The sequence below is a fragment of the Pyxicephalus adspersus genome, unplaced genomic scaffold (assembly GCF_032062135.1).
Source record: "Pyxicephalus adspersus unplaced genomic scaffold, UCB_Pads_2.0 Sca17, whole genome shotgun sequence".
Classification (NCBI taxonomy): domain Eukaryota; kingdom Metazoa; phylum Chordata; class Amphibia; order Anura; family Pyxicephalidae; genus Pyxicephalus; species Pyxicephalus adspersus.
The window spans coordinates 1-19,496 of NW_027317024.1; the positions used below are offsets into that span (position 1 = coordinate 1).

General features: G+C 44.4%; 1 protein-coding gene across 1 annotated transcript; it reads right to left on the bottom strand.

Moving 5' to 3' along the window:
- Positions 1–9,121: 9,121 nt before the first annotated feature.
- On the bottom strand, positions 9,122–19,371 carry LOC140344794 (GA-binding protein subunit beta-2-like). Its single transcript, XM_072432005.1, has 4 exons — positions 19,341–19,371; positions 18,886–19,071; positions 16,452–16,564; positions 9,122–13,758 (listed from the first exon to the last, which is right to left on the bottom strand). The coding sequence occupies exons 1-4, from the start codon at positions 19,369–19,371 to the stop codon at positions 13,480–13,482; spliced, it is 609 nt and encodes a 202-aa protein (XP_072288106.1). The 3' UTR covers positions 9,122–13,479.
- Between the last annotated feature and the right edge of the window lie 125 nt (positions 19,372–19,496).

Below are 19,496 nucleotides of genomic sequence, written 5' to 3' on the forward strand. Positions count from 1 at the left end.
TTGTCATGTTACAGACTATAGGGGGCCCCCACTTCATATTTACCTAGGGCCCCATTTTGTCTAAGACTGTCCCTCCTCGCACATACAAGGGACTGTCAAATGCAAAACATGTCACAGGAGACTGCCATGTTACAAGAGATTGTTAGAGACTGCTATGTTACAAGAGACAGTTATATTGGAATTTGTTGCTATGTTACAAGAGACTGCCAAGTTAGAACACAGCTGCTGAATTATATGAGACTGCCACGTTACAAGAGACAGTCACGTGACTAGGTGTTGTCATGCTAACAATGTCTATTATAATAGCCCGCAGTCACATAGTATAGTGATGGGGGGGGGGGACACTCACACCTCATCAGCTTGTAACGCAGACAGGTTCTCTTTATAAAATCTGCCACCACTTTCTGCTTGTTGAGGAATTAGTAGAGGCCGGAGCCAGACCCTAATTAATTAGAATTAGAATTTAGGCACATTGCATTGTTAGCCAATCACAATCATCGGATTTTGGGCCCTCCTGGGGGATGAGGTACAGCAGTGACTGTAAAAATCCCTGACGCTGGCCGAGATATAATTACTGGACGAGGCCAGCTGATAATGTGCAGTCACTGCTTAAAGAGAACCTGTCATACTGCTAAGGTGACGGAAGTGATAGTCCAGGCAAAATGCTTGTTGGTGATCTCTAGCAGTCTCTTCTAGTATATCTGTGGTCTCCATGAGTCTTCTTTAGCATGCCGGTGGTCTCTAGCAGTCTATTTAATGTTAATGTTCTTTGGAAGTCTCTTGCATCATGTTGAGGGTCCCAAATAATCTTCAACAGTATGTTGTTAGTTCCTAGCAGTCTCATGTAGCATGTTGGTGATCTCTAGCAGTCTCTTGCAGCATATCAGTTGTCTATATTGGACCTTTCTAGCATAGCAGTGGTTTCTAGTAGTGTTTAATTTAGTGCCAGTGTTCTCTAGTAATCTCTTGCACCATGCTGGTGCTCGCTAACAGTCTCCTGATATTCTCTAACAGTCTCTTGTAGCATGTCAGAGCCCTCTAGCAGTCTCTTGCAGAATACCACTGATCTGTATTAGCTTTCTCTAGCCCGGTGGTGGTCTCCAGTAGTCTTTAGTTTAATATAAGTTTTCTCTAATAGTCTCTTGCCCCATGGTCGGTGGTACCTTCCATTCTCCACCTGTACTTTGGCAGTCTCTGGTAGTACCTCGCAGCATGTTTCCAGTTTTTATTAATCTCCGGAAGAATATCAGTCTTCTCATCCCACTGTAAGCTGTGTTTCAGTTATTTAGCTTTTATGATTACGGGGGGAGTTAGATGGCACTTGATGGGCAGGTGACAGAGTTCAATAGCGGATGCAATAATCATGCCCATATTTGGCATTTACATTCTGCTGAGCCCCCTAGTGGCCACCAGATGCATGGGGAGATAAGAAGAACGTCACTTCATTCTAGGAATCCTTCAGTATGTGTGCGATAATTGGTGAACCCAATGCGTTTCAGGGGATTTAGGCAAAAAACAAAATGCTCACCATAAAGCACCAATAGAAATCTGAAGCCATATTCCCCTCATCTTCTTAATACAGAAGACCTGGAGCTCTCCGAGTTGGACAACCCAAAGCCCACCAACCATCAATGAGCTCCAAACCCAGAACTTTGCCTTTCCACCCAGTCAAAAAATATTTTCCCTGTTTTTGGGGATCAGTATACATTTTTTTCTTATTTTCTCTCCACAGGTTGAGCGACGATTAGTGGCGAAATGCTCCTAACAATGACCGGGGAACTCTTGAGCACCACCATGTCGACTTCGGGCTCGGCTCTAGCGGTCAGCTCCCTGACCTTGGAGCAGAAGGCGGCTTTCGTCTTGGTGTTCTTGCTCTTCATCTTCTTGGGCCTTCTCATCATCTGATGTTTCCGGATCCTCCTGGATCCTTACCGAAGCATGCCCTCCTCAACGTGGACTGACTACATGGAGAAGGACACCTTCGACTACCGCTGGGCCTGACTTTGGGAACTTCTCCCAGTTATGGGATCCCAAACTACGATCCCAACTTTCACTGGTGGCCTTCGGGAAAAAAAAAAACACCGTGCGGTGGGGTAAAAAAAAAAAAAAAAAGGTGGAAGGGGACGGGTTGCTATTTTGTATCCTTTAAAGCCTACTTGTGAGTGATGTTTACATGGACTGCAAAGCTTTGTACCTGACGCTACACTGAGATAAAAAGTGAATCTTATTCTGCCAATACAAAATCAAAGCCTCAACAATCGCACATTGGGTGCCAGCCTACGCCAGGGCTTTGCCGTAACTTTCGTCATTCTTTTTCGTGTGTGCGTGTCGATATTGTACAATATTTTTTGTCAGCGCGAGAAAATTTTTGTTTTGTTTTTTGGTTTAGCTGGTAGAAATACCGAATTCCCAAAAAAAAAAATACCTCAGTCTTAAAATTTAAAAATCAGTGTGAAAAATTTACAAAAAGTTGATGGAGAAATGTTCAACTTTTTGAAGGGCGAAGAGCGGATTCTGACGTTTGTTAGCGGTGCTTTGAGCTTGGTTAACGTTTCGGTTCGGTGTGAGTAGTTGCAAGCACACAAAGTGAATTTAACCAAAATTTCATTGCCTTATCGCCGTCATGATAAAAAAACAAAGGGACCAGATGCCATGTTTTTTTTTTTTTTTGGCCGACACATTCCAAAGGAGGCGCCCGTTGTTGTTCGGTAACCGCCACATCGGGCCAGGAAAGCACAAATTATAAATTGCGTCTTCGTTTTTTATCCCCAGACGACGGGTGTTTTGGTATTTTTGCCAGGCAGAGTGCTGAGTGTCTCCAGTAAATGTTAAGGAGTCGGCCAAAGAGGGCCAATTTGTCACTGCCAGCAATGATCCACGATTAACTGCCCGCCCTGTGCCAATGACACAGGTGCGTCTCCATAATGAAAAAGATGAGATCTCCATGGAAACTGAAGAGCACAGAATTTTCCTTTAAAAATGTAAGAACTAGACAGGGGGAGGGGAGGGGGTGCCATGGGCACTCAACACAGGCCACCAAAAGGCATGGAGAGGTCTAGCGAGCAAGATCATCACTTGTTGATTCCAGCGCCCCCCAAAAAAGTGTCTGCTCTGTAGCTAATGTGTTTCAGCCATTTCTGTGTGCAAAACCTAAAAAATAAAAGTTTTTGAAAAGTAAAAATCTTTTTTTTGCGGTTTATAAAGAATTTTTCTAGGATCGCAAGGACTGGCACTTATCAAAATGCCCTTTGGCACACCAGTGTATTTTATCCGGGATTGCATGTTTGTTTTCTGGTTTGGTCTGGCATGCAAAGTGTGTCTTTATGATGACATAGCTGAAAGAAGACATTGGGCTTGCAGTGGGCGTGGCTGCTGGTTAGGAGGGGGAGGGGCTAAGGTGGGGGGGAATTTGTTGAGTATAAGTCATCGGAGATAGAAGAAGGTGGGGCAGTGGCACTGAAGCTCCAGGGCACAAAGAGCGTAGGAAGGAAGGGCAGTGACACAGGGACTTTAGAACTGTGCTGAAGTGGGTGAAGCAGTGGCACCACGCATTGCAGCTATAGAGTACAGCTAGGATGGGCACGGCATTTCACATCTTTTAGCAGGAAAACCTGTCTCCATATATGGCAAAGTGCCAGCCTCTGGGTGCCATGGCAAATTGTTGGTCTGAACCTAGTCTTATAGTTCTAGAAGCAGGACAGGTGTGGGGCAGTGGCATACGGGCTTCAGGGCTGTGCTGAAGAAGGCAGAGAAGTGGCACCAAAGCTGTAGGACTGTGCTGAAGTGGGCGCGGAGACTATAGGCTTGTGCCAAAATGGGTGGGGTAGTGGCACCGAGTCTGCTGGTTTATGGTGTCAGATTATGCAGCTATATAATACAGCAAGGGTGGGCACTGCTTTACAAATATTTTAGTGGGCAAAACTGACTCCATTTATGACAGGATGCCAGCTATGGGAGCCATGCCAGATCGCTTGATCCCAAGGCTGGTCTGAACCCAGTCTTAGGAGTCCTAGGAGCAGGAAAAGGGTGGGGAAGTGGCACAGAGGCTTCAGGACTGTGTTGAAGTGGGTAGGGCAGTGGCACCAAGACTGTAGGACTGTGCTGAAGAAGGTAGGGGGTAGCACAGAGACTGTAGGCTTGTGCCAAAACCGGTAGGACAGTGGCACTGTTTGATGGCTTATGTTGGCACAGCATTATGCAGCTATCGAGCACAGCAAGGGTGGGCACATCATTTCCAATCTTTTAGTGGGCATACCTGCGTCTGTGCCAGACCACCTGGTCCCGAAGGTGATCGGAGCCTAGGCTTATACTCCTAGGACCAGGAAAGGGGTGGGGCAGTGGCACAGAGTAGACAGGGCAGTAGAGTTAGATTATGTTGGCACCACACTATGCAGCTATAGAGTACAGCAAGGGTTGGCACTGCTTTTCACAACTGCCCACTAAAAGATGTTCCAGTTGGCGTTGGCCTTTAATGATGGCGGCAGTTTCACAGGAACACTTTCCATTGGCTGCCTTCCTTTTCCATTCCTTATAAAGGAAAAATATGACATAAAACATAATAGTGCAGCAACAGCGTGTCGATTCCACTCTACGCAAAGTGAACGCACACAGCAACCGAGCTACTATTTGCATTTGGTTTCCCTGGAAACAGGTAACCAGGTGATTCACATCTCAGGCGCAACCCATGAAGCAGCCCCTCCGCACAGACCCACAATGTGCAAAAACACAACCAGGCAAAAAGCTGCATCCAGCCATCTGCAGACATCGGGGAGGTGGAACATGCGGGCGAGCCCCAGCCATGACGTTTTCCCACCGTTTGGCACGTTCAGCGCCCAGGTTTATGGTTTTGGAGAACACAGCTGCCTGGTCTCAGGGAGAAGACCCCTCACGAGTCTCATAAGCATTACTCCCATTGTGTTACTGATGTACAGAAAGCCAGAGCGACCAATCAGAATCTAGCTTTCATTTACTTACCTTACTAAGAGCTTACAAAAAAAGATTCCGATTGGTCGGCAATGCACGTTATTTTACAGAGCTGTGTTGGAGAACAACTGAGCTGCTTCCCCATTGGTTACAAAACTTCTACAACCGAGGCAACATTCTAAGAAAGATTTTCTGTTGCCTTGGCAATTTGTCTTTCTTGATCAGACTCCAGCAAATGGTAATCTGACCGATTGCTCCGGGTCAGCGCGTTTCGCAGCAACCCCATGGGACCCCTATGGTCATTCTGCCAATTTGTGGTCTAGGTCGGTTTTTAATGATTTGACACGTGTTTGATGCTTTGGATTGATTTTCTAATACCTTAAAGGAAATGGAGACATGAACAATGCTATGCTACAAATTCTGGAATGGTTGGCATGCTGATCGAATGGATTCTGTTCTTGGAGTCAATAAGTTGGGGCAAGAAATCAGATTGGGGTATATACTGTGTGCAATAAAAGGGGGTTCTATCAGACATGGTGGGAACACATCATAGTAAGTGTACAGACCTGGGGACCTAGAACTGGCATGGTTGGTGCTCCTCTTAATAGGCATAGGAGTAGAGACCTGGGAACTCATTTTAGGGATGGTGGCCACCACTCATAATGGGCATACCAGGTACACAGACCCAGGAACGCAGGGATAGTTGGTGCTCCTTGTATTGGGTGCAGAAGCTGTACAGACCCAGGAACTTGGTGTTGGGATGGCGAGAGACCTTCATTATGGATACAGCAGGTGTACAAATCTGGGCACTCAGTTTAGGGATGGTGGGCATCCCTCACAACGGGCACAGAAGATGTAAAGTCATGGAAACCAGGTTCAGGGATGGTTGGTACTCCTCATAATGGGCACAGAAGGCAAAAGACTTAGGAACCTAATGCTGGGATGATGGGCACCTCTCATACCGGGCAAAGTAGATGTAAAGACCTGGAAACTTGGTTCAGGGATGGTTGGTGCTCCTCTTAATAGGCATAGGAGTAGAGACCTGGGAACTCATTTTAGGGATGATGGCCACCACTCATAATGGGCATACCAGGTACACAGACCTAGGAACGCAGGGATAGTTGGTGCTCCTTGTATTGGGTGCAGAAGCTGTACAGACCCAGGAACTCGGTGTTGGGATGGCGAGAGACCTTCATTATGGATACAACAGGTGTACAAATCTGGGCACTCAGTTTAGGGATGGTGGGCACCCCTCACAACGGGCACAGAAGATGTAAAGTCATGGAAACCAGGTTCAGGGATGGTTGGTGCTCCTCATAATGGGCACAGAAGGCAAAAGACTTAGGAACCTAATGCTGGGATGATGGGCACCTCTCATAACAGGCAAAGAAGATATAAAGACCTGGAAACTTGGTTCAGGGATGGTTGGTGCTCCTCATAATGGCAACAGAAGGTAAACAGACCTGGGAACACAATGATGGGATGGCAAGAGCCCCTCATAAACGGTACAGTAGGTGTACAGATCTGGGCACTCATTTCAGGGATGGCTGGTGCACCTAATAATAGGCACAGGAGTAGAGGCCTTGGAACTCAGTTCAGGGATGGTGGGCAGCACTCATAATGGGCATAGCAGGTATGCAGACCCAGGAACTCAGGAATAGTTGGTGATCCTAATAATGGGTGCAGAAGCTGTACAGACCCAGGAACTCCGTGCTGGGATGGCGGGAGACCCTCATTATGGGTACAGCAGGTGTACAGATCTCGTCACTCAGAGAGGGCTGGTCCTCCTCATAATGGGTACAGCAGATGTAAAGACCTGGGAACTCATTTCAGGGATGGTGGTGCTCCTCATAATGGGCACAGTAGGTTTACAGACCTGGGAACCTAATGATGGGATGGTGGGCACCCCTCATAATGGGTACAGCAGGTGTACAGATCTGGGCACTCATTTCAGGGATGGCTGGTGCTCCTCATATTGGGCACAGAAGGTATAAAGACCTGGGAACCTAATGCTGGAATGGTGGGCACCCCTATTAATGGGCACATCAGTTTTACCAACTTAGGGACCTAATGCTGGGCATATTGGGCCGAGCAGGTATAGAGACTCAGATACTCAGTTTAGGGATGGTTGGTGCTCCTCATAATGGGCACAGAAGGTATTAAGACCTGGGAACCTAATACTGAGATGGTGAGAGCCCCTCATAATGGGCACAGCAGGGTTACAGATCTATATGATATATATTACTTTTCTGTTCCTGAATATTGATTGGCTATCACGGATCTGGCACATTATTGGATTATTTGCAATATAATTATAAAGCAATGGATCAACAGCACCAACACACAATGAGATTCACTGGCACTGTAACTGTACAATTCAGGTCCACTGTGAATAATTCAGAAGCTTCTATATCACTGCAAAAATAAAACCACAGAATCAATGAGCCTTTGGTTTTATTCATTGCATTACCGGTGTCAGTCCTGAATATCAATGATCTCATTCAGTATGTGGTCACAGAATTGAGAATGAGAGATGAGGAGAGAGGAGATTAAATTTATTAGAATGGGGAATGATGTAAAGGCAAATCAGGACCAGGACAGTATGAAGAAGGTAAAAGGAGAACCCCAATTAGGGACACCTGGCACGGTGCAGAAATCTCCTCCCACTTCCTGTTGTGTTTCTGACTACAGGAAGCGGGCAAAAACCTCCTGAATGGGACACAGAAAGAAAAAAAAAATCCACCCTGTAAAATGTCAGCTCCTGAGGTCCCCCTCACCAATGGCCTGCCCATGTTCTGTAGGTTGATCCGCAAACGATAACATTTGCACAAAGCGGGTTCTTGCTCCTGTAAGAGATATGCTGTGATTGGTCAGAGGGAGGTCACTTCCCCACCACGTTATCAGCTGCTTACTTTCACTTACTCAGGGATACCTACCCTGGCTCTATCCCATCTCCTCCCACACCAAATGTCTTCATTTCACTAAAACAACTCCTGTACACCAGAGCTCTCACCATGACCAACCTTAAGTGCACAGATACAAAATAAGCCAAACTCTGGAATCCACGGACAAGCAAAAGCTGCATGACCACTCTCCCCTATTATAAAACCTTTATTGGCCTTAATAAATGAGCGTCCGGCAATAAGCAGGCTTCTCCTTAGCAAATATTTTTTTTAACAATGCATTTCGCACTTGCTGAGCTTATGACTTACTTGCAAAACGCGTCAGTAAAAAACCTGCAGCCAGAGGGATTGCTCATCTGTTCAGACCAATAAAGTTTTGCAGGGAGAGAGAAGTGATACATATTGTCATTTAGGTATCAGGCTCAAATGGGAGGAAAAGGGGAGGGGGAAAGTATGAGGCTCCTCCTCTTCCTGGACCAGTGAAAGGGAAACAGGAAGTGAGGTTAAGCCTGTTCTTAAAAAAACATACCTTTTGTCTTGAAATTCTCCTGAAAGCTAGCAGTGCACTCATTAGGGTTCTGTGGACCCCCGAGTACCACCCGAGTTGGCTAGGGGTTCCCCTGTGACCTATTGTTCTCCCATTGGATGGGCCTGCACAGTTCTGGAGCTGACACCACATGGTAGAACCAGCTGTATAGAACTGGAGTGTGAGGTCCAAGGTACTGCTGTTTCCAACTCCTTGTCTGGAAAGATTTTGTCGTGATGTCACTATATGTAGTGATCTCCCCAGCTCCTTTTAGCTGGACGCACCACCCGGCACTTTTCAGTAACCACCTGACTGTTTTTGGGTGGTTACTGAAGAGTTGGGTCAAAATACAGGGGCTGCCACCCACCTACAAGTTCTTCCCATCCAGCTTAAAAAAAAATTCTGAGTTGAACACTGCTACTGTGCTGATTACGGTTTTCCTTGCTGGAGAGGAAGTTGTATCAGAGGAGCTGAAATGCAAGGCTCTCCCTGCCTTTGCTTCTTGCATTCTCCTGCTGCTTTTTAATTATTACCCCACCAGTCATCAGATAACCAGAGGGGATGCCGGGCATTTCTATCAAAGAGGCCATGCCCACAAGGAACAGACATAGAAATCAGTAATGGGCAAACAGATCAAATACAGGGAGACCACATGCAATATCAGTGAGCGGCCCTTTGACTTTTATGGGCACAGCCTCCATGGTACTTCATCACCTAGGCGAGTGAATTTGTTCCCCCAGCTCTTTCACATTCCAAAAAGGACGCCCAATAGAGTTCAAAATATAAATCATTTATTAAAATATAAAAAAATCTTTACAAATTAGTAGAAAAAAGTATAACATACATATTGATCTTAACACATTTATAAACAAAAAAAAAAATACGCCAAACATTTTCCACCAATGAAAACAAAAAGCATAATACAAAAATATTTCAGATAAAAATTAAACTTACTGTACATAAAGCTTTAAAGGTAAAACTGTACAAGGGGGGCAAACCTATAAATATGGATTGGTTGTTGCTGCAATAAGAGGGACAAGCATTATGTATACAGGGGGCAAATTCCCAAAGAACCCAAGAGACAGATACAATTTTAAGGGGGCCGAATGAACGCTTACACTGATCGGCCATGAAACCTAGGCTCGAACCACAACTCCAGATCTATCCAGCTAGGTATTTGTATGAGTGAAGGATGCAATCATCACCATTCCCAAGCTTTAGGTAAAGAATGGGGCGCCATCTGCAGAGTTTCATAAAGCTTTATTGTTCAGGACAAAAGGCACACAAGAGCCCCATCAATGACCTTTCAGGCCCTGACACTATTTAGACATCTATGGCGCAGTTGTAGATAGCCTATCCTAGGATGGAGCCCGTAGTTTGGTGATTTACAGGTCCTTGATAGGGCTCATATGAACTTTTTGTCTGCACCGTTCCTTTGCTATATATACACATATATTTCAGTGTGTCTGCTGAGTTACTAACTAGTTTCAGACCCGCAATAAGTCTGCAGGTAGTTTTTGGATCACTCTGGCCTTTCAAAAACAAGCCAGAGATGGGACCTTTCATGTTTGGGTCCAGAAAGCTGCCCTGTGGATATGTGAGGTCAGGAGAATTGGTCCTTCCCACCCCACTCGATTTATATTTATCGAGTTTTAAAGGGCCACAGACTGTGGTTAGTTTCTGATGGCCACTGGTCGTCTTCCCTGGCTGTGCATGAGCATTAGAGACTCCCAGAATTGCATGTGGCCTTGTCCCGAGACCCAAAGTGAATCACAATCTATGGGACTTTAATATGCAGAGAGAAGAAATGGCCATCAGATTTAGACTGCTGACCACTGCCAATGGGGTTTAGGATAAATATGAATCAGTGGAGGGGAAGGGTGGGTTCAGGTACGTTGGGGAAGGTAAGGAAGGGAGGGAAACTCAATAGAGATGCAGATTTGAGGGACTCAATAAGTGCTTTTGTGTGAATAAAAGCAGTCTTGCTTTTAGTAATTCACAATCAGGCTGGTTGTTATTGCCGAACAGGTGATGGCCCTTCTGTAATAATCCCTCCGGGTATTTAGCAAAAAGTTGCGCATGAGCAGCATCAGCTTTGGTTGCCAGGATACCAGACTTCCTCTGCGCATGCTGGGAATGAAAAAACCTTGAGCGCCCATGCGGGAGTTACATCATTCCAGCCAATGAGCATAGTCGAAGGTCGGTGACAAAGAGAAGAAAGGAAAGGGTAACAGAATAGGGGACAGGTATGACGAGGTTTAGTTCTGCTTTAAGAAGCACAGATTAGGAGATGCCCCTCACCCCCATTTTTTAACCCCAGATGGAGCAAAGAAAACCCCAAACACTTCATCTCATTAAAAACTGCATGGGGCGTATTTTTTTCTTGCACAACAATCCTCTGCAAAATTGCCCCTTTACATGCAGAACACATCAAGCATATCCTAGAAACATGTCTTCCTTTCTTCTACTTGATGTCTGTAAAATGACAGAAGCGTGGTTTTCATAAAAGTGGAGAGCTGGCGTTGAGCTAATGAAGAGCGACGGTTGCTACGGCCGTTAGATTCGAACGTTGCAGGTTTTAATGAATATTAAGTGGGCCGAGGTCGGCTGCCATGGAGACGGAGCGCTATTGGAAACACTCGGTGTAACCTCACGGCACTGCCCGAGTCGCTGAGCTTTGTTATTCTGCTGTGCTCGGCGTTAATACAATTTGATATTGACGTGTCAATTTCTCGACGTCCCGGTGTTTCCGTGTAGAGGGACTGCAGATGGATTTCTGACATGCAAGCTAGCTGACCAGTAATTTATGTAATCGATATGGTTTTTACAAAATTGATTGGAAGATAATAGGGGGGGTGCCTACAAAAAAAAAATGATTCCTCCTTTTTACAGCAACAGGTGGTAACCTGAAAGCAGGTCGTATAGTAACAGTGACTGAGAAGGCTTCAATACTTGCCTTCCCTGGGGAAAATGATGCTTCATGTTGCTTTCAGTGCCGCTTCTATAAACAAAAGGCCGGGATATTGATTGGGTGATCTCTGATAAAGACAACATGAGGGATGAAAGGATTTTGGGCTGCATAGAAAAAGCTGACCCAGCATTTTGTTCTGCAGCAAACAAAGGCAGTTCTGTTCCAGTGAGGTGCCAAGGCACAAGCACCTTGCTAGCCGCTTAGCCACTTGCACTGCAGGCTCCTAAAGAACCAGCATCTCCACTTTTCACAGCAGTTAGCAGCACTATTACAGCCTATTCTCTAGTAAGCCTCCTTAGAGGAGGTTCCCTCACTTCCAGTATGATCTTAACCTTTATCTTCACTTGGGCAGAATGACGTGAACATTTTATGAACATTCTCTCCGGATGGTTACTGAAGTTGGGTCACAATACGAGGGCCACCACCCACCTACAGCTTCTTCCAACCCAGCTGGGTTGATCACTGAAATGAATGAGAGAATAACCTAAATGTGCCTGCAGTGCCCCCGGCATTCGACCATTGGGAGGTTAGTGGGGAGATGACCCTTAAAGCAAGACAAAACATGGATGATGCACCTTTTCCTTCAACTTTTTTCTAATGCATTCATCAAATAAAGAAAATCTCCAGGTGGCCTAAACACCATCCCTGCCAACCCAGAAGAACGATTTTATATATATATATATATATATATATATATATATATCGTAAGTATATAATAAAGAGGGGTAATGGTCACACTGCAGCTTCCTGGAGATAAAAAAAAAAAGAAAATTCTGAGGCTGAAGACTTTCCTGGTGTGAAACCCGCCATTCACTTTACAACCTTTCTGGTCCCAATTTAAAAACATTTGCAAGTGGCAAAGCTAAAACGATGCGACCTGTGTACACGCAAATCAGTTCTGAATGCGTGCCATTGACTCTCTTTACAGTCCAATATCAGGGTGCTTAGATCCACTTATTACCAATATCAGGAAAAGAGGTGTACAACTTAGTAGTTCAAAATACAAATCCACTTTAAAGACTTATTTGGGAAATAAAAATGAAAAAAATTCTGTATGCAATAAACTATCCGATGCTCCGTCTGACTTATATAAATAAATGTGTTTATAATTCTTATTAAACATTGTATAAAATAAGAAAAAAATAGAGATTGTGGTTTACAAGCCACAAGAAAATACGCTGCCGAGTCTCTGAGGGATCTCTTACATACCAACCTCACATTTTATAGGTCCGGGTATGGCACTTTAAAGCGAGCCGGTCACCAAACGGCAAACTGAGCATATAATGGAGAATATACAATGAGGACCATTACTGGGTTCTCCCCCTTTTAGCTGAACTCACCATCAGCACTTTTCAGTAACCCCCCGTATTTTTTGGGGTGGGTCCTGAAGAGTTAGGGGCTGCCTCCTGCCTATAATTTCCAGCCACCCAGCTTCAAAAATTCTAGGTTGAACACTGCATCTTTCGTGTGATCTTATTGCAGAAGGATATGAAGATCCACAGATATAAGCAGCTTGGGCCTGACATTTAAAATTCCCAATATTCTTGTAGCCTTCATGCTTTACCCCCTCCTTCCTAAATCTAACCAGAAGGGAGCAGGCCCAAGGACGGGTAGCTAAAGATCTGCATCTGCTTACATCCCTTGATCTACAGATTGCTTTAGGCCTGTTTTTTTGCTGAGGGTGGCTGCTACGTAAAGCAAACCTGGCCAGACCTGTACAGCCTGCAAGAATGGGCCGACAACATAAACAGGCAGCGGTTTTCATGCTCTAAAACATGGAGCAAAGTTAAAGCATGCTGCATTTTTCTTTGAGCAGCCTGAAGCTTACTCGAAGCCAAGGTGGACCGGGCCCGACCATTCAGCATTGATGTCACAATGTTTTGAAAGGTCGCGGTTACAGCATTTCCTGCATTGTATGCTCACTTTAAAAATGTCTGTCATGGTGTCAGGCTTACTTGAAAAGTCAACCCGCTGATTACTTTTCTCTTCTGGGGGTCACCTGATACGGAAGCGATTGAGGGCAGAGGATAAAAACTGAGCATTTTGGATGAGCGTCTGATGAGGATCAGTGGATCGCCGATCTTCAGCCCTCTCCGTAGCTTCTCCTGAGAAATCTCAAAAGTCTGTACATCGGAGACCCTTTAAGACCAGCGGGGTCACATGGCTGTAATGTCACTGTGGTGTTCCACTGTCTCTACCTCTGTGATTTCCGTCCCTTCGAACTCCTCTGTGGACACGATAATAGTGTCTCCCTCTTCCACTTCCGTTGTGTCATCTCCATTTACATGTTGCCTGGCCAGGTTCTCCAGCTTCAACCTGTAGCCTTCCGCTTCCCTCTCCTTCGCCAGGAGCTGCTGCCGGTATTCACAGGCTCGCAAGTTCGCCTCATGCAGCTGTTGCTGCAGAAATTTTGTGGCTTCGTCAGATTGACCGGCCTAAAAAGGGGAAGAAGAAAAAAAAAAAGTTAGAAATGGGCAGAGGAGACCAAAAATGACAGGTAGTGTGAGACCTCCCCAAATAGTTAGCACTCTGGCCTTTGCAGCGCTGGGTCCCAGATTCGAATCTCAGCCAGTATATTATCTGCATGAAGTTTGCAGGTTCTCCCTGTGTTTGCATGGGTTGCCACCAGGTACCTCCCACATTTCAAAAACATGCAAATAAATTATTTGGCTTCCCCCCAAAATTGCCTTTAGACTGTTATAATGCCATATGACTATGGTAGGGAAATGAGATTGTAAGCCCCTTTGAGGGACAGCTAGTCACATGACCATAGACCTTGTACAGCGCTGCGTAATATGTAACAGCTATATGTGTCTTAATAACAAGAGACTCTGATTTTGACCCAATCAGGGTGAAGTCACAGTCACTTTATCAGAATATTATCTTTTTTGCACTGCCCCTGGCTTTACCGTCTGTGCTATGAATCAGAAACGTGTCTGAGCTTTCACATATATCACATGATCATCTTTATCACATGACACTGCTGGGGCCTGAAGTACGTGCAGCTATAGAACTGCTATAGTCAACGTCCATTAACCAGGAGGTATGGAAAAAAGGAACAGGTCATTGTAAAATCAAGTGCTCCAACCCACCAGAAGATTTCCTTTATAGAAGTGTAACTCATTCTGCCTCAGAAGCAGATTTATTATAAAACCTTCTTTGCTTCATCCATTTCAACATCTCTTATTTTTATCAATGACAAAGACATCCTGATGATTCCTTCCTTCCTTAAGTCCTTATTCATTTACAAACCTTCCACATCTTGATTTTCATTGTTATTACGCTCTACAGTCCCTTATTTTTCATGCTTCCTTTTCCTTAGTTACCGTTTCTATTCTGCCTGAGCTGTATATATATCTATATGTATATGTATATTGGAAGGTGACTCAGCCCTGCATGTATTCTGCCGTCTAGGGACTCCTTATATGTATTTGTTCCTCTGGAATTCATTGCTATAAAGAGAATCTGTCATTTTGCAAATTCAGGGAAAAGTGGCAACTTCTTCAAAGCGACTGGGAAACCATTCCCAAAACAAACTGAAATGCTCTGTGTTATTCTGCACTTACAGTTAGTGAAGTGACTGCACGGGAATTCCGGCTTTTATAAATCCATGAGAATAAAGATTGTGCAGTGTTCATTGAATTGTTACAGAGCTGCAGTGAGATTCTTAAGTATTTTACACGTACAAAAGCGTTGAATGCATGTGAGCTCCTCTGCAGGCTGTGGTCCCTCCTGCCAATCGCTATGTAACACAGTCCTATGGTAATGCTGGGGTCTGAGGAATGAAGGTGAGTACTCAGGGACAGGTGGGGGAGACAGACATCCAACACCCGCAGAAGCAACAAGCTGCTGCAGAGGTGAGTACAACAACTTAACCTCATTTCTGTCTAAAAGTCGGTACATTGTCTTTGATGAAAATTTATTTTACAATATAATATAATAGTATAAGTATAATAAAGTTTGAAAGACAAAATCATGCACACAAAAATTGAATATTAAACTTTGACATGATTTTGTGTTTCAAACTTTATTATACTATAATAATATTCTGCAAAATAAATTTTCACGAGACAAGGTACTGCTTTTAGACATACAAATTCAGTGTATTGCATTCAATATTAATTTTGAAAATTGAAATTCCCGCCGTGCCCCTAATGATGGCCGGACGCACCAACGTCACCGGGAACTCCCGGGGACCGTCAGCCCACTCGCCGGGGGGACAGATCGAAGAAGAGGACGCAGCCAGAGGAGGCAGGAGCCTGGAGGACATTGATGTGACCAGGAAAGCCTTTATTTTGTACTTTTTTAGCTACCCCAACGGGCTTACCGCTCGGAAGGTTAATATTAAAGTGAACCAGTCTCCTTCACTGTAAAGTGGAACTAGAATTCAAACTAAAATTAAAGCAGGGAGTTACGTCATCCCAGCAAGGCCAATCAAGATAGCGGAAAACATCTGCAGGAGGAGAAAGAGAAGGAATATGGCAGCGCCCCGTGTTGGAATGTAGATAGCAAGTCGGGTGGGTTTAGTTCTTCTTTAACAGGGTCACTTAAAAAGCCCCTTCAATAAAAATCACCCTACCATGATCCAACTTGCTACCTTCCTCCTTGATGCATCATCCAGACCTACTGGACAAACAGATCCTTTACTTGTATTGATTGAGCATGTAACTCGACGTCCTCTCTCACCCAATAGTGCTGGTGACCGGCTAATAGGTGACCCGGTCAGGGAAAAAAGTTTATTGCCCTTAAAGTTTGATGGCTCCTTTCCACCATTGATGCCACTGACTTCAAGGCTGGATAGAACCTATAAAAACAAGACTTCTAGAGCTGCCCCGACTCTCTGGAATGGTCTTCTCCATCCTATTCTGCTTGCTCCTTACTTTCTGCACATTTAAAAGAGCACTTAAACCGCTTTTTTACAAAATCACCTACCCCGTCTTCTTGTCTCGTAAACACTCACTACTTCCCACCATTCCAGATCAGCCCTCTTGTGTGATACTTTCCCCACCTCCTAGATTGTGAGCTCTTTAGGGCAGGGTCCTCTCCTCTGTATCACTGTCTGTATCTGTCTGTCATTTGCAACCTCTATTTAATGTACAGCGCTGACTTTGCTCGTGCGGCTTCTTACCGTGCTGCTTTCCGCATTCTTTTCAGCAGCTTCTGTTTTCTGTCTCTTGGCTGGGGGAGGTTCTTCCTCTGTCACCACTTCTTCTATTACGTCTTCTTGTGGTACTGCAACAACTGCGGGACAATAGACAGAATTACATCCAGCTCCACCAACACCAAGCCAACATCCAAGACTATATATAACTTCAAAAGTGCATTCATCTGATTTCCAGGAGTTTCTCCTTAAACCTCCAAACAATGAGACCTTAACAATTCCAAAGGCAGCACATCTGTTCGGCCAATTGAGGTGCCCCAGATCTGAACAGCTTAACCTAAATTTATTTTACGCAATGCAAGAAGAAGAAACTAAAACACTTTTTATTATGAGGACAAATGCAGACGGCAAAATCTTACTGCCCCTTATAGTGATGAATCTCCAGATTTTACCTACAAGGTGACCAAGTAGGAGAAAAACAACAATTGACATTTCATAACTTTACACAGATCATTCTGGATAAAAGTCCTTTATGACAAACATCTGTTTAAAAGAAAACCGGAAAGGGGGAAAAATGAAGTATGAGCAAGAGACAGAGCCAAAACTCTTACTCAGATAGCCCCAGAGGAAATTACTTTCATATTTTTCCTATAATGCAAGTGCAGAATCCAGCAGCCTCAGTATGATGAGGGGAACGGATATAACTGCATGTATGTATATGATAAGACACGGAAACTTCTCTTAATTCTAAAGGACCTTACACAGTGCATAGAGCGGGCACTGATTGGGTACAGAGCCAGCAGCCCAATACTAATCCAGTGCTCAACCCAGAAATTTTTTTTTAGGCTGGGTGGGAAGAAATTAAAGGCGGGTGAAAGGCTCTGTATTGTGACCCAACTCTTCAGTAAACACCCAAAAACAGCCGGGTGGTGCACCCAGCTAAAATAGGCTGGGGAGAACACTGCTAATCAGCATTGGTAGCTTCCAGCCATCCACAAGGCCCTTTTATATGTGACCTGCCATGAGTCTTGCACAGTTGTACCGGCTCCCATCTTGTATTCAATCAGACTGACTCTGATATCGCTGCACACTTTGAGCTTCTCACAACATAAGTTAGAAGCTGCTGCAGGTCAGATAGAGCCGCCTCATTTCCTGGCTGCATTATATAGCACTTTCCTTCCCAGCCTGTTGCTGGCACCCTATTTACTGACTGGATTTCAGTTTCTGCGATCAGCGGGCCTGATTTATTAAAGCTCTCCAAGACTGGGGAAGATAGATCATGGAAGAACCTGGATGATCCATTAAACCTGGAATGGATTTAAAAAAAAAAAAAAAATCAAATGCTATTAGCTAGCAAATGTTTTTAATCCATTCCAAGTTGGCAGGATCACCCAGGATCTCACACGATAGCCTATTCTCTACAGTGTTGGAGAGCTTTAATAAATCAGGCTCAAAATCACAATGTGGGTTGGGTTGCCTAGTGCAAGTGCAGTGATTTTAGGAATCTGTGTAATGTGCTGGCCCACAAACCAGTCATGCATTGCATAGAAACCTAGGAACAAAATGAGGAAATCAATGCGGTCCTAAGTCAAGCCTGTAATGAAAACCAGGAAGCATTCCTATTATTAATCTATCATTAGTATGTTCATGAGAAGGGAAAAGAGGAACCAGTGATAGCAAAATATTAGCAGAATCATTTTCAGCCATAAAACAGGCCAAATAAAACTGAAATGCAGTGAAACTAAAAACAAGTCCTAACCAAAGCCACCTTGAAAACCCCAGCCAATCAGGTTATCAATTCCCACCCAATCTGGAGCAGTTATCCCAAAAACATTTATAAAAGCCTTTAGCCAAAGTCAGCCTTTGAAAAGTGCTTCCTTGTCATTCACTATAGGCTTAACATGAACAAACCTGCCGAGGGTTTGCTATAAAGGTGAATATGGAAGGTGATCTCATTATTCCCTCTTCCATCAGAGATGTGAAAATATTCAGTTACTCACTCCTCCATGACCTCACATCGTCACTGCTATCTTACCTTTTATATACGTATTTATAAAAATAAATTTATGTTTTAGTTGTTGTTTATTTACCTACTTCAGTGGTTGCCAGGGGTTCCTTGAGCGATTTGTGACTCTCAGGTTAGTTACCACTGAGACTAATGATCTTTTTGGCTATCTGTAGGGGTGACATTCTTCCCACTGACACCCACACTAATGTAGTGTGAGCTGTGGATATTGTTGAGCTGAGGCTCCCTGAAGACCTGACAGTTATTTTAAGGGATCCCCTATGTTATAAAGAAAGGCTGATTTGCCTGATACCTCCCGTACACACTGCACACTGGTATATGTGGGCATAACAGAGGACATGCTGCTACCAGAACAGACCAAGCCCGTAAGTTTGGTACAGCAGAGATCCTCCATACCTGTCGGTTACATACATGCAGCACACGATTGATGTTTACCTTGTTCACCGTTCTGAATTGTCACTAGAAGCGGATGACGAATGTGCTCAGCGGAAAACCCACCATGGAGTTCCCCCAACTGAACTCCATCTGTTACAATGGTGATGACTCTTTGGCCTCCATTTTCCACCACCTGCTGGACGGATGCTGCCACCGCCTCGCTAGACACAATCTCAGCTGTAGAATCTGGTTATAAGAAAAGAAAAAAGTTATTTCAGACTGGAAATAAAAGTAAAAAAAAAAAATAAAAAAAAAAGAATTTCCTTTATAGGTGTGCTATACAGGAAATTATTTCACTCTATCCGAAAATAAAAATGAAAGTTTGGCTTTAGGTACAAGAAAATCTTAGTTGATGGCCTCCGTGTATTTCTTTTACATCGGTGCCGTATTCAAGTGTAAAACTTTACCCATATACAGGTGTTTCATATAGCAGAAATAAACCCCGCGTTACTCACCTGTCCCTGTTCCCTTGCAGGACGACACCATCTTCTTTCATCACTTCCTCCTTAAGATCTTCAGCCATGATGGCGCTCGTTCATTCCTGGCATGAGGAAACCCAGCAACCAAAGCCTACGCTGCACATGTGCAGCTAAGGTTTTTGTCGGAAGCCC

Excerpts from the sequence above, each read along its gene's own strand:
- LOC140344794 (XM_072432005.1), bottom strand. The coding sequence starts at position 19,371 with ATGGTGTCGTCCTGCAAGGGAACAGGGACAG. Across the intron at positions 16,565-18,885 it reads AATTCAGAACGGTGAACAAG|TTGTTGCAGTACCACAAGAA; the intron begins GTAAACATCAAT and ends ATTGTCCCGCAG. Across the intron at positions 13,759-16,451 it reads AGAATGCGGAAAGCAGCACG|GCCGGTCAATCTGACGAAGC; the intron begins GTAAGAAGCCGC and ends TCCCCTTTTTAG.